General features: G+C 35.8%; 1 protein-coding gene across 1 annotated transcript; it reads left to right on the top strand.

The window, feature by feature from the left end:
* The first annotated feature begins 11,107 nt into the window (after positions 1-11,107).
* On the top strand, positions 11,108-15,029 carry LOC141710992 (protein NPG1-like). The gene is made up of 6 exons (XM_074513457.1): positions 11,108-11,243; positions 11,606-11,846; positions 12,509-12,752; positions 12,875-14,085; positions 14,196-14,340; positions 14,564-15,029. The coding sequence occupies exons 1-6, from the start codon at positions 11,239-11,241 to the stop codon at positions 14,881-14,883; spliced, it is 2,166 nt and encodes a 721-aa protein (XP_074369558.1). The 5' UTR covers positions 11,108-11,238; the 3' UTR covers positions 14,884-15,029.
* Positions 15,030-15,524: the final 495 nt, after the last annotated feature.

The raw sequence follows: 15,524 nt of genomic DNA, 5'->3' as shown, positions 1-15,524 counted from the left end.
AGCTGGTCAATGTTGGGCAGGGGGTAGGAGTCTTTAGGACACGCCGAATTGAGGCTCGTATAATCCACGCACATTCGCCATTTTCCATTGGGTTTCTTGACCAGCACAACGTTTGCTAGCCAATCCGGATACTTAATTTCACAGATTATATCTGCCTTTAACAACTTTTCAACTTCTTGGTCGATTGTCTGCTGTCTCTCAGGGGCAAAGTTCCTTCGTTTTTGCTTGATTGGTTTTTGCTTTGGATCTACATCCAGGCTGTGCATGGCCACGGATTCATAAATCCCCGGCATGTCTTCCGGGGACCAAGCGAACATGTCAGCGTATTCCTTTTGTAGATCGATGAGCTCCTTCTGGAATGTGGTTTCCAGGCCTTTGCCAATTTTGATTTTCCGGGTGGGGTTCCCGGGTTCCAAATCTACCTCGATTGTCTGTTGGGCAGGTTCTACCTTTGTCTTTTCCCTGCTCTCTACAAATTTCTAAATCTGGGCATCAGCGTTGGTTACGCTGTATCCGGAGTATTCAATCATATTCACATCCAAGCGGGTCCTTTTACTAAGGTGTTCTCGATGCTTCTTTCTGCTTTGTCCCTTGGGTAGGGACATTATCTTTTTCCGGTTTTCCGGCTCCGTTTCTGCCATGACAAGTGCTTGACCATAGCATCTCCCCGCCATTTCCCTGTCTCCTTTCAATTCTCCAACGCCTCCCGGGGTGGGGAATTTGAGTTTTAAGTGAATAGTTGAGGGGATTGCCCTGAGCTTGGTGATAGTGGGCCTTCCAAGGATCATGTTATATGAGGAGGTTGCGCTTATCACATAGAATTTCATCATATGAGAGACCTGCCGGGGTGTGGTTCCAAAGATGATGGGGAGAAAAATGATGCCCCGGATTGGAATCATCGTGTTTCCAAATCCGTACAAGGGATCTTCAAGATCGGGGTCCATTCGGAGGTGGCCGATCTCTATCATGTTAAGTGTGTGCTCGAATACAACATTAGCAGAGGAACCATTGTCAACTAAAATTCTTTTTACCTTGTTATTTGCGACATCAAGGGTCACCACCAATGCCAAGTTATGATCCGGATCGAGCCCCTCATAATCCGAATAAGAGAAGCAGATCGGCTCATCATCCAGAGTCTGGATCATCATCACATCGTTTTCCTGGTCCGGGCTCCGAGGTGGAGAAGCTGTGCCTCCAAAAACAACATTCACCACATTTTTGCCTCTTCCCGGGGCTCTGTCTTTGTCATTTGACCCCCTTTGAAGATACTGGTTCATGTTTCCTTTCTTGATTTGGTCCTCTATGAACATCTTGAGGGAGAAACAGTTTTCAGTGGTATGACCATGATCCTCGTGATAGCCACAATGCTTGTCCCGGGCCCTGTTTTCGGGAGGCGCCATCAAGGGTTTTGGCGGATAGTAAAACGGCTTGCCCTTGACTTCACGCAAAATGTCGGCCCGAGGCCTATTGAGGGGTGTCCACTCCGGTTCCGGCTTGGGTTCTTTCTTGGTCTTGGGATTCCTTTCATTCTTTCTTGATTCGGGGTATGTATCCCGAGGTGGGGTTCCCCGAGTCTGCTGAATGTAGTTGGCTTTCCTCTCAAGCTTGTATCTTTTGTCTCTCCGGGACGACGAGCGTCGCTCCGGAGACTCATCATCATCATGTATTCTTCTATTCATCTTCATTGACTTGAGGAAATCATTTTCCTTTATGAACTTCGATGCCAATGCGTATGCTGATGCCAGGCTCCGGGGCTCTCGATGAATCAAGTCTTTTATATAGCCTTCACAGGATATCGGGTGCAAGTTTCTTCGAAAAATGTTCACTGCCTCTTTTTCTTCTAAGTTGGAGAGTTGGTTAACTGCCTCCTGGAATCTTTTGATGAATTCCGGGAGGGATTCCCTGCTTCTTTGCTGGATTGTTTCTAGATGACACATCTGCAGCTCGTTCATCTGGTTGGCCCTGAATCTTTTCAAAAATATCTCGCGGAAGTCTTTCCAGGAGTCCACACTCCGGGATGGAATGCGGCTGAACCATTTCTGAGCACCCCCCCTTCAACGTTGATGCGAAGAATCGGCATCTGGTTAGGTCACTGTAGTCATAAATATTAGATATTTGCTCGAAATAGTTCAGATGCTCCTCGGGATCAGCTAATCCATCAAAAGAGTCAAAATTAAAGTGTTTCAGCCCTGATTCTCTAGGGGTGGATTCCAACTTCTTGGTGAACAGGGTGGCTGCCGCTCCTACTTCCATGTCGCCTTCTACCTTTCTTTTAAGGTCCCGGAGGACCCGGGCCATTTGTTCTTGCTTGGATTCTTTTTCCGGCTCCGAGTCGGAAGAAACATTAATCCGGTGTGTCTTTCTTTTTAACTTTGCTTCTTCTTCCCGGACTCGCTTTTCGATAGCTTCCTAGGCTTTATCCTCTTCTTCTTTCCGGATTCTCTCACGGAGGGCAGCTCTCTTTATTTCATCGTGGGCATCCTCTAGTGGTTTCTTTAAATTCTTTGCAATCCGGTCAAAGACGGATCCCCGTGATTCTCCGGACCGTTCTCCGGAAAATTCTCGCTGATCCCCTGGGCGGGTCTCGGGTTCGGCATCATGTTTTTCCTTTCACAGGTCCATCGCCGCTTGTATCTGCTCCGGGGTCATGGTTCCCCATGGGTTGGCGGAAGTCCCGGTGTGCTTATGGGCAGCCTTCTCGATGACTATTCTCTGGTCTCCTGGTTGGAGATTTTGAGATGTAGTCTAGGTTATGGGGGGCCCTTCATCTAGATCTTCCATATCTCCATCCCTGGGTTAGGGGGGAGGTGGAAGGAAAGAAGTCGAAACGGCCGCTTTACTCTTTCTTGTAGTCATGGATATTCAACAGTACCACAAACTCACAGTAATATAATTTGTAAAAAACATATCTAAGAGATTAGGAGTGACGTTCTTACTGAGGGATGGTATTCAAAGTTACTGGGTAGGGTGGAGGTTGCGGATATGAACACCACTGGACGGAGGTTCGACCCCTCCTTTTGGCGCCAATGATAATCCCAAATCACACCGGATCCTTCTCCTTGCTAAGCCCGGATTCAAACTCCTTTTGGATGGAAGTGGCGGCGGCGTGCGGTGCAGCTGTAGGGTGGGAACCTACAAAACAGAACCGGAGGGGGTGGCGTCCCCGCGGCACCTCCGGCGTGAGAATGAGAAAGAGTTTTAAGGAGAAGAGGGGCAAAACGGAAATTATGCGAGTATATTTATGGTGCATACGTGTGTGTATGTAAGTATAGGTGAGAGAGAGAGTATGTGAGATTGTAACCTGTAACCTTCCTTATATTCTACCTTTTATAGGCATCCTACTAGGGTTTAGGGGTTTGTACCTTTTAATCTGGATAGTAGGTTTGCCTTTTGGACTGTAGGGTATCTGGACGCCAGAGATGCGTCAGAATACTACCAGATCCGGACCGTAGGAACGTTCTGGATTCCGGGTACCTGGACGGTGGTGATGTTGCCACGTGTCCTGGGCCCTTCAAGGTTAAAGCTGAGTACTTCCTGAGCTCTTGTACTTGGACCCTGAGCCTTTGTTATTGGGCCTATATTATTATAGGCTATAAAGAGGAGTACGAATATTGAGCTAGATAGTGGAATGATAGTCCGGAGACTTGTTTTCTTATCTATGGACGCCAAAGCATCCGCAATTCCTTCCTTCTATCGATATGGATCCAATCCCCGTACAATGTACTATCTCGAATCCGCAGATTTCACGTCACATATCTCTTTTGGAAATCCAAACTACACCATATTTTTAGCCTAATTAGGTTGTCTATAGTTAGAGATATTACTAATGGTAAAACTACTAATTAAGGATTTAAAACTTACAAGACCACTTACTTTTATCCAGAAATGTTTCAAGCTTGTGGCCTCTTCACCTACAAAGACAAGTCTTTTAACTAAAGTTGAGCGTCTTATAAACTCACCCTTTAACTGTTGGTAATCATTTGAATTGAACATGTAGTTGAAGTGGACATGTACTTTTCACAAACTATGCGAATCCTAGTGAAATTCTAATTTTTCTTGGATTACCTTTGTTTTCTTAATATTTGAGTACTTAAAATTTATTTGCTATACCATCCCTATTATTGCTAAATTCAAAAAAGAGAGGAAATAATAACAGAACTTGTACATATGTTGTACAATTAAGTCATCGGTAAATATGATGAGATGAGCTTCACAGAAGTCGTAGCAAAAAACAAGATGAGGTATATATTAAGCACATCTCAGAATATAGATGAAAGATTAGTAGTACAAGAGGCAAATTCTGTTAAAATCATCCACCACAGCCTGCACCACATTCCGCCCCACACATGGTGCCACTGCAGACATTTGAATCATCTGCACTAGATTTATCCTTGGATGCACCTTGAGCACACGAAAAAATAATGGCCGAAACTAGTGAAGACACTATGACAACTGCCCAAAACATTACAAAAACGCCACCAACACCATCTTCTCTTGAAATCATTGTCCTACTTCTGTTGCCACGGCTCCCTTTTATAATGTCCCCAAAGGTCATATTTAAATCTTTTTTTGTAGTGAATCATAAGGGGTCAATCAGTATTGAGCGACCCCTCCATCTTAAACTAGGTCTCTAGCATATGTTACTTTATTCTTATTGCTCTTCTCTTCTATTCCCACTAAGATTATACGGCAGCCAAAATACCATTTTCCAGTGGGTCAACAAAATCACCATAGATTTTACATATTGGATCTCTAAATGCATTCCACTTTTCTTGTCATTCTTTTTTGATTTGGTGTGAAAAATCTATTTAGCAATACTACGAATTAGTTATACAAGAAAGTGTGATTTGTAGTAATCCCAATATTATCATGCTTTCTATACTACGCCAAATTTATTCTTGTGGTTTGGCGCCACAATGAGGAGTCTGCATGCTACCCGAATGCATCGAGTTTAAACCCTCTTTACCAACAACAGGACATTTGTTGGACCTTACTTATGCAGGAGCGATGTGACCTTTACTGAGTACAAGTTTTGAAATTTTGGTAATCATACTCATCAGCAGAGGAAAACAGTTCTCAACTCTAAAGTCACAGTATCCATTTAACATTTGTACATTACTGTAATTTATATACAATATTTCAAAGCAATTAGATATTGATTCATTGGTCTCCTTGGACAATTTTCATCAACTTTCGGGTCAAACTTCTTGTATATCTTCCTCAACTTTTGATATACTTTACCTTGGAATTAATCCCCTTGTTCTTCATATCACTCTTACAAAATGGCAGTGTTCTAAAGAGAAATGAAGCATATGAAATTTTTCTTCAACTGACATTATATACGTGGAGATAAACATATGACATGAACATAATTAACCTATTACACCTACAAGTCTGTATAAATCGAAACCATTGATCACAAATCATGTAGCTAAGTTCTTAACGAATCCAATTTCTTTTAATCCTAAAATGCCATGTTTCAGATGTGTATTGAGAAGCTTTTATGATAGGTATTTAAGATAAGAGAGTGAGTTTCTGAATCGAAGACAAGGGCCTGGGTCAAGACTTTAAAAAGTATCCCCTAGTTTTTGCTAAAATTGTTGTTGAGATTGTTACAATTCCCTATCCTTTTCTTTTTACTGGATATTCTAAGATTAAAAAGCTCACGAGTTTGATAATTGGTGGAAGAATTTTATACTCCTCTCCTAACTCATGATATAAAACTTGTACGTAAACTTCAAATTTATATACCTAACTGATAACATAAACCTAACTTCGGATTCCACAGATTGCGAATCTCTTCTATAAATTGGATGATCACTAACAAGCCAGATATATACAGTTATCACTCTATAACTCACAGAAGTTGTTAGTTGAGAAGTTTCAAAAGAAAATGAGGGTTGCATACCCTGCAATATTTGTAGTGTTTGTGCTTCTACTGACAGCAGGGTCAGCAGTACTAGCCGGAAAGTGCGATCCCTCCACGCTCTCGCCTTGCTTACAGGCTCTTGTGGGACCATTTCAGCCGTCAGCGATATGTTGCACTAGACTAAATCAGCAAAAACCATGCCTTTGTCAGTATATCAGGAATCCCAGTTTCGAGAAATATCTCAAGAGTCCGAATGCCAAGAAGGTCTCGAAAGGATGTCATGTTCCTTTCCCCAAGTGTTAGAACTCTATAATTCCAATGGAATTTGGATAATATATAGTAAGAATAAGACAGGCCTTCCTGCAGGCTAATCTATTGACCTACATAGATGTATTGTTAGTGTAACTGGTAAGAACGCGTTGGATGTAAAATCTGTCGTTAAATATAATGACAGACCATGAGAAATACATTGTTATACATATCTACTTTTGTAGTAACACGTAGTATTAGTCTAACTCAGACGTAAAATCTGTACCCAAAACCAAAAGACAGTCGTCGTAAAACCACATTCAACTTGAACACGGATGAAGGTCATGTCCAATTAAGGCAATCTTTGAACAAACACCACTATGACTATGACTCAACTGATAAAAAATAAATCAACTACATATCTAACTACAACCTTAACAAACCATCTCTTTAGTTTTACCTTTTTCTGTAATCATCTCCCTAGTTTACTATTTCATCTTCCTGCAGAATTAAGGCCATGAAAAAGAAGCAAAACAGTCTTAACAAACCATCTCGTCAGTTTACTTTTTTTTTAAATCATCTCCCTAGTTTACTATATATTTCATCTTCCTGCAGAATTAACTACAGTGCAACACCTAATTCAAACTTCAACTAAGAACAGGATACACCGCAGGTTGCAACTCTGAAAAGCTTAAGATTGAGGAAGGAAGAAGATGCCTAATCGAAAAACCAAGCACTGTAAACACTACTACATTGAAAGGCCAACAATATTTTACATCTTAAGTATTTGTTGCAACAAAAGGTACTAGTAATTAGATCTTTATAAAACATGCCTCAGAGTTCATGACCGACAAGATCAACTACCATGCAAGATAACCAACTGAATCTCTTGTAATAAATTATACATCCAAATGAAGCAAAACTTTTAACATTTGAATATGCAAGAACATGACAACGCGTTCGCACAATGAAAATCTAAAAACTGATCACGATAATTCATCAAACACAAAGCAGCACATTGTCTGCATATTATAGGCATCGGACAAGAGCATGCCTGAATCTTCTGCTCCTCGTAACTGGTTGAATAATCTGTCAAAGAACCAAAACAAAAATATATATATAAGATTATTAGTAGATAACAACATACATCAAAATACTCATTGAAATACTACATATATTATTTTAGATTGTTGTATGTGCATGTGCTTTAGACATAAAAATATAGGAAAATAAGATATCAGAAAAATTATACTACTTACATTTATGATTACAAGTAGAAAAACCAGACACACAGACAACAACAATCATGACGGCTACCAGAAAGATTAATAACCTGGAACTCATCTTGTCTTTCTAAGTAAAACAATTTCAATGACTAGAAGTTTCAAGAATGTGGCATGTTTCGGTTTATTTATACTAATGTTTTATTAAATTTAGGGATTGTTAGCATTAATTGATTTCAATAACTTAACTTTTTTTTCAGATATCTTTCATTTTCAGATTTATATACTACCATGTATATGAAGATATCTACCATGCAAGACGATCAAAATTTTCTAGATTATTTATAATTTTGATCAGATTAATTAATATACTACTACAAATAGGCCGTTTAAAAAATGTGATCAATTTTAACTTACGGAATATGTATATAAACCGTGTAATACTGAAATATATAATACGCATTCATAGTAATCTATTATATATATATAAATTTAGTGAATACGCAAGCGGGGTTAGGGTATTACGTTATTTAAACACTTCTTGATGCATATTTAAATCTAATAAGCATTCTTCAATTGCGTAACCTTGTTCCAGGTACTCTGCCCACGTGATATGTGATTTCATAGTTGTCGGTTTTTTATTATTCTTCTTTTTCTTTCATGTGACAAAGCATAAGGGCATCTCCAATAGAAATTGTAAAGGAGTTTGTCAAGTTTATGTGCCAGTTGTCTACCTATTGGAATTGGAAGGTTACTTATTAACAACTTTCTAAATTAGCAAAAAGTCATAAAAAACATCTAAAATGTATATTACTCAATCCACTTTTATATTGAACTAAATATAATATTAATATAGATGGATCACATGAGCAACCTTTAAAGTTGCTTAACTATTGGAGCAAAATTTTAATAAATGTTGCCAAGAATAACATGGATGTGAGAGAAAATTAAAAAATAATATATTTAATAATTTGTCATGGTTTGACAACTTTGTTAGCAACTTCTATTAGAAATGCCCTAAGAGGACACATGCAATTGTTGAATGAGTACCGGAACGGTTAAAATGATTATTTTTGTTAAAAAAAATCTGAAATTAAGGGTGTATTCAATTTAGATTTTAGATGATTTATAATAATTTATTAATTTTCGTTAAAATCTCTTGGATTTTGCTAATATTTCTGAAAATATAAAATACAATAGCAAATTCATGAAAATATATAATTTTATAAAATATAAAAAAATTCATGAACTTTTGAATACCACTAGATTTTAATGGAATTTTTAATATTCAAATTGAATATTATCATATTTTAGTGAACTTTTAAAAATCTAAATTGGATACCCCAGATTTTAAAAGAGAATATCGAATACCATCAGATTTAAAGAATTTTTTATAGTTCAAATTGAATGTCCTATAATTTTTTAAATAAAAAAAATCCTATAAATCCTAATTGAATACAATCTAAGTATTATATGGAGGAAACCAAAATTGACCTAGTAAAAGAATTAAGATTTAAAATACTTTCGGACAATAAAAAGATTTAAAATACTAAATAACATAAAATTTGTGCCTAAAAAATATTAATATCAGTTTGTACATGAATAAATTTGTAAGAGTTAATTACCGAAATATCATATTTCTAAAATGAATGACTCTCCCGGCTACATCTATTTTTTTAGAAGAATAGGTTGATGCGCGTGATGTATCAGATTTTAATATCCATTTTTCAAATACAGATCAACCCTTAATGCGTAACATCAAAATGCGTTAAATTATATTTCTATAAATATTTAATATATACAAGAATAAAATTGGTATTTCATTTTAATATATAAGAATAAAATAATAATTTCACTACTGTTTTTTGGTATTTTTATTTGAGTAAAATGAAAGATGTGTACTTGAAGTTATCAAATTGTGTAACTTGTGTACCTGTAATTTGGAAATAGCAAATTGTGTACCTCAAGTTAATAAAAGACGTGTGTACAACCGTTAACTTCATTTAACACTGTTAGCAGAGTCCATTTTAAAAATGCAAAATGTGTATTTAAAGATTCGAAATGGTGCATATTGTGTATCTTGAAGTAGAAGTGAAAAATTTGTAATTTCGAAATGCATTCTTTTAAAATTGTTTATTAATTTGAAATGATATAAAAAAATAATCAATTTAAAATTGAAATACAAAATAAAAACAAATTTAATGGGTTTAGTATTATTTTATTTCCATTATATCTTGAATAATATTTAATTCAACGATAATTTAAAAGGTATCGTAAAACTAAAATTATTTAGAAACTGGACAAAAAAGTCATATCAAATTATATATTTTTTCATCTATTTGTTTTAATATACAACAAACTTTATTATTAAGTACCATGACTATTAAAATTCGGATAAAATTCCTCTTGTGTCTATTATATATAAAATTATATCCGCAATTTATTACACAACACGAAATTCGTGACACGGAAAAACCCAAAAAATTAGTATTTGTATTTATATTTTGATTACACAACACGAAAGTAGATGAACACGAAACTGCATAAGTACACGCCTTACTATATATATAATTTTTTAATTAAATATTAATATTTGTAATGAATATATGTATGGGTGAGGAAAAAATCAAATTAAAATCAAAACCCGTCCGAAACCGTCAAAACCAGTCAAAACCGAACCGACCTAACTATTAATATAAAAAAATATAATTTATAACTTAAATAAATTTTAGAACGATACTTTTCGAAATTTTTTAAAAGAAGTAGCCTACAACTGTAATAAAATAAGCTATGATCACCGAACTCATTTTTAAGTCATATTTTTTTAAAAAAAATTCATCTACTTCGGGAACTTGTATAAATTGCAGTAGTGTATTGATTTTATTATACCCAGTAATTTTTAGAATAATTTTTTTTATTAAATTTAATTTACTTAACTTGTATATTTTAATTATTTTTATTTTTTTCAATTTTAAAATAAAAATCGATTCAGTAAAAACTGAATCGAGTTCTTTCAAATTGAAATTGAACCAATAATTTAGTTGCAATTGCAGTTTTCAATTTTTTTTGCTAAACATGCCAATGCTCTCCTAAATATAAGAATATTTATTAAAAATATGTGCATATTTATTTTTAAATTTATACTTGATATTTTTAAAATAATACTTGATATTATGTTGTTTTATATAAATGTAATATATATAAATAATATTAATCTAAAAATATTATATTATATTTTTGTTTATTTAATTTAGTTTATACAAATATTCAATTTTGCACAAAAATACGACACAACACGACACATTTTACACGAGTTTCTTTGGGAACACATTTTGTTATTCTCAAAATTCAAGTACACAATTTGTATCATTTCAAATCCTTGTGTACATATATTGCAATCAAAAATAAGTTTTCACTAACGGTGTTAAAAAAAAGTAACGATTGTACACAAATTACATCATTCTGATAATTTTAGGTACAGATTTTGCTATTTTCAAATTAGAGGTACACAAAATATACAATTTGTAAAGTTCAGGCACAGATCTTGCATTTTACTCTTTTTATTTCATTGAGTTTAATATAGATTAACAAATGGAGTTGTTATACTTATATGGTCCCTAAAAGGCTAAAAGGCCAGTGGATTGGATTAAAAGGTAGACTTTGGGTACATAGTTGCATAAACCGGGCTTTATGGTCGGTCAGTCTAATTCCTTTTTAATATGAAATTCTATATTCTAAAAAATTTGTTGCATTCTGTGCGGTCGAATTCAGGGGTCAACAGCGAGATTAGAGTGTGTGCAATTTCGTTGGGTCCAGAACTATTATGATCTATTGTTATCCCTTTGCATGTGTACATAAAATCATGTCCATATAAAAGTTTAAAGATTTGAGCTGCTAATGAGGTAGTTACTGCCTCATTTGTTTCCTGTTGATCAAATTCTTGACTGAAGTATGCATATTTCTGGATGACCACTTTTGTGTGCATGTGTTATTTACCTTCAATTTCTATGAATATGTTTTTTTTTTGTAAATCTCATGTGTAAGACTGACCATATCTGATATCTTATATTTAAATATATGCCTAGATGAAACGATGAATATTAGCATGCAACATATGTGTTTATATGTGCATGTGAACATCTTGATTTGTATTTAAATGTGGTTTACATATGTTTTAGTTTATGCCATAACTTTATAATCTTTCATTTTGAATTTATGATAATAACTTCTGTTTCTATAATCATGAGATTTGAATGTTATGCAGAAAATATGATTGTTTGGGGATATCCAGTTGTGTTGGTTTTGTGAAAGCAAAGAGAAAGCCAAATAATTTAATAAGTATGTCTGAGGAGGGTAGTCAGCAGCTTGTCAGTGAACCTGCTGTTTGGCAGTTTTCTGCAAATGGGATTTGTGTAAAAGCCTCTACCATTGAAGAAAAACTTGACGCGGGAAAAACTCAAGAAGCAGAATCTAGTTTGTGTGAAAAGTTATCGATAAGTTCTGAGGTTTGGCTGTTTACTAAAGCTTGCCTAAGATTCATGTCTTACTTTCGTACTAGTAGATTAATTAGCTGATCCCTTGAAAAATGAAGAGGTAAAATTATGTTAAGCATTGAGATGTATGAAGATAGTATGATGAATGTGAGCTTGTTTGAGTAAACCATGTACTCTGTTCCGAACTTTTGGTATTTGATCACCATGTATGCTGTTCTGGACTGTTGGTATGTGATCACATTCATCGTTATCTGGATTTTCATTATTTTTGTAATGTTGTTAAATCGCTAATGATAGATCGTTCACTTCGTTTGATTATAAAATATTTAGAAATATGCAGTTACACCAGAAATATGCTCCTGCTACATATTGTTTATCGGGTTTTTTTGGCAGAGGTCAACTACAAAGATTTAAATCTGCGACTTCACAAAGGTTTGAACCCTCTTGTTACAAAGAGAAGAGGGTTATCAATTAGCCTACAATGTTAGGGATTATCGGTCTTTTTTTTGTGTGTTAAACATCTGAACAGATTTATTTAAGAATCACAATCACTTTTCTTCATACAAGTCAAAAATGCCTGTTTCAGTGTCCAAACTGATTGTTGTCATACTCTGACAATCCTGTTGGCATGTATAGTATCCGATCCTCTCATGATTGTATATATTTATATGCAGGAAGCAGATATTCTTCTAGGAAGATTGGAATATCAAAGAGGAAAAATTGAAAGTGCTCTTCGTTTTATTGATGAAATTGATCTTCAAGCTGCTATCCAGAAAATACAACCTTCAGAGAAACAACAACCATCTAAAAAGGGACGATCTCGCATTGAATCTGGACCATCACAGCATCCGGCTACTCTGCTGCTTGAAGGCATGTATATAAAAGCCAAGTGTCTTCAAAAGCTAGGAAAAACAAGAGGTATGAAGATGTCTCATATGCGTGTTCACTGAGCTCAAAAACTAGTATGTCACTTTTTTATTACCCTTATGTTCTGATAGGATCTCACAATTCACCATATTTTAATTTTCCGTTCTTTGCAGAATCTGCTAAAGAATGTCAAAGTTTGCTTGATTCTGTAGATAAGATATTCACTCAAGGAGTACTGGATGTATCAGTAGGTAGTAAGTTGCAAGAGACAGTTAGTCATGCTGCAGAGCTTCTGCCAGAGCTATGGAAGCTTTGTGATTGTTTTTCCGAAACAATCACAGCTTATCGACGTGCTTTACTTAGTCAGTGGAATCTTGAAAGTGCCTGCTGTGCAAGGATCCAGAAAAATTTTGCAGTACTTTTATTATACTGTGGAGTAGAGGTTACCCCACCAACTGTAGATTCAATGACTGATGGTCCATATGTGCCACGAAACAGTTTTGAAGAAGCCATATTACTTTTGATGATAGTTATGAGAAGTTTTCAACTTGGTAAGGCTCATTGGGATCCTTCAGTTATTGAGCACCTTACATATGCTCTATCTCTATGCAGCCAGACATCTGTTTTAGCAAAACAACTTGAAGAGATCATGCCTGGACTATTACATCGTACTGATCGCTGGAAATTAATGTCTCTTTGCTTTGGTGGATCAGGGAAAAATGGAAATGCCATAAATCTGTTAAGAAAATCTTTGCATAAACATGAAAATCCAGATGACATAGTATCATTGTTATTGGCAGCGATGATCTGCAGTGAGGACAGCCTTCTCGCTGCTGAGGGTGTGGGATATGCTCGTAGAGCAATTGACAATGCTCAAGGTTTAAATAAGTATCTAGAGGGTGTTAGTCTTCGTGTGTTAAGTCTTTGTTTGGCAAAACAGTCTAAAGTTTCTTTGTCAGACATTGAGAGATCACGTCTGCAGTCTGAAGCTTTGAAATCATTAGATAGGGCAGTTTCTTTAGACCCTAATAACTCCGACCTGAATTTTGATTTAGGCATTCAATATGCAGAGCACCGGAATTTAAATGCAGCTTTGCATTATGCTAAGAAGTACGTTGACACAACTGGAGGATCAATATTAAAGGGTTGGAGATTACTTATATTGGTATTGTCAGCTCAGCAAAGATTTTCAGAAGCTCAAGTGGTCACTGATGCGGCTTTAGATGAAACAGCTAAGTGGGATCAGGGAACACTTCTACAGATGAAAGCAAAGCTTAAAAGTTCACAGTCTCTACATAAGGATTCCATTGAAAGTTATAGCTATCTCCTTGCATTAGTTCAAGCCCAAAAGAAATCTCAAGCGCCTCTCCGCAATATTTCTCAGGCATCTTCCCGACAAGTTTCTAAATTAAAAAATTCATATCTGTATTGGCGGTTTCTGTTTTACTTGTTTGATTATGTATTTAGTTTATCTGTCCCTTGTATCTGTGACAGGATGAAGAATTAGTTAAGGAGCATGAAGTTTGGCATGGTCTTGCGAAGTTGTACTCCAGCCTTTTGCAGTGGAAGGATGCAGAGGTATGCTTAGGGAAAGCTAAAGAGCTTGTTGAGTATTCTGCAGAAACCCTGTATGCAGAAGGCAAGTCATGTTCCTATATTTTCTTTCTATAATTATCAACTTTAAAAAAATTTCATAGGAATGAAACATCTTGGTCGGGGGGATAATGTTTTCTTTAGCAAACATATATTGAATACACGGAAATCAATATAGACTGATAGATCATAGATGTAACTTTTGACAGTATCTACACTGAAGAATATGGTAAAAGATATATTTCTAATTGCGGTGGTGCTGAATCCAGGTGTTATGTGTGAAAAACGTGGAGAAGTTATTGAAGCTTTGGCTGCTTATGTCAATGCTCTTTTGATCGAACCAAATAATGTACCTTGCAAGATCTCTCTTGGCGCTCTTTTATCTAAGATGGGCACAAATATGTTGCCTTGTGCAAGAACCTTGCTCTCGGATGCTCTGAGGCTTGAGCCAACTAACCGGATGGCTTGGTATCAATTGGCGTTGGTACATAAGGATGATGGGCGACTATCGGATGCTGCAGAGTGCTTCCAGGCAGCCATCATGCTAGAAGAATCTGATCCCATTGAAAGCTTTAGCTCCGTTCTTTAAATGATCGCGACAACTAAAGGTTATATACATTGTTATAAATATAGATTTATGTATTCTCTATCTTACCTTGGTTTGTGAATACAATTGAATTGAGATTCTGGAAGACCAGTTCTTAAGAATTGTCCGAGGATTCTAATCTATTTTACACAGAATGATATAGTTAAGTCTTTAAAGAAGTCATATATAGTTGATAATTTGGTAAGACTTAAGACTCTAATCAGACCACCTAGTAAAATACTAGGAGAAAATAAAGAATATAAATATCATGTACCAAACATTTTGAATGAAGAAGTCAAGTGGGTGCATGCTGATGCTGGGATCAAATATATTTTATGTGTGTTCTGATTCGATTATAAGCAAAACTTAAGGCAATAAATTTGAAGCCCGTTGGTTGCAAAATGTGCACAACCCACAACTTCTAACACCTAAAATAAATTTATATTGGCATCAGACATGCACAACAACAATGATGTATGCAATGAAACATCACACGTGATAGATGTTGCTCAGCATCATACGCCGAGGCGGCCATCAAAAATCGAAACTAAAAAGAATTAGTATTAACCTTTTGATGGTCATTATAATACCCCCAAGTTGTATAAACTTTACCTCAGTTTGCTTACGGCCCTTTGTTATTGATA

This window comes from Apium graveolens, chromosome 3 (assembly GCF_009905375.1).
Source record: "Apium graveolens cultivar Ventura chromosome 3, ASM990537v1, whole genome shotgun sequence".
Classification (NCBI taxonomy): Eukaryota; Viridiplantae; Streptophyta; class Magnoliopsida; order Apiales; family Apiaceae; genus Apium; species Apium graveolens.
Note: the sequence above shows the minus strand (reverse complement) of the source record. Positions and strands in the feature narration are given on the sequence as shown.

Coding starts and splice junctions, on each gene's coding strand:
- LOC141710992 (XM_074513457.1), top strand. Junction 14,086..14,195: donor CTCTCCGCAATATTTCTCAG/GCATCTTCCCGA, acceptor TATCTGTGACAG/GATGAAGAATTAGTTAAGGA. Junction 14,341..14,563: donor AGAAACCCTGTATGCAGAAG/GCAAGTCATGTT, acceptor TGCTGAATCCAG/GTGTTATGTGTGAAAAACGT.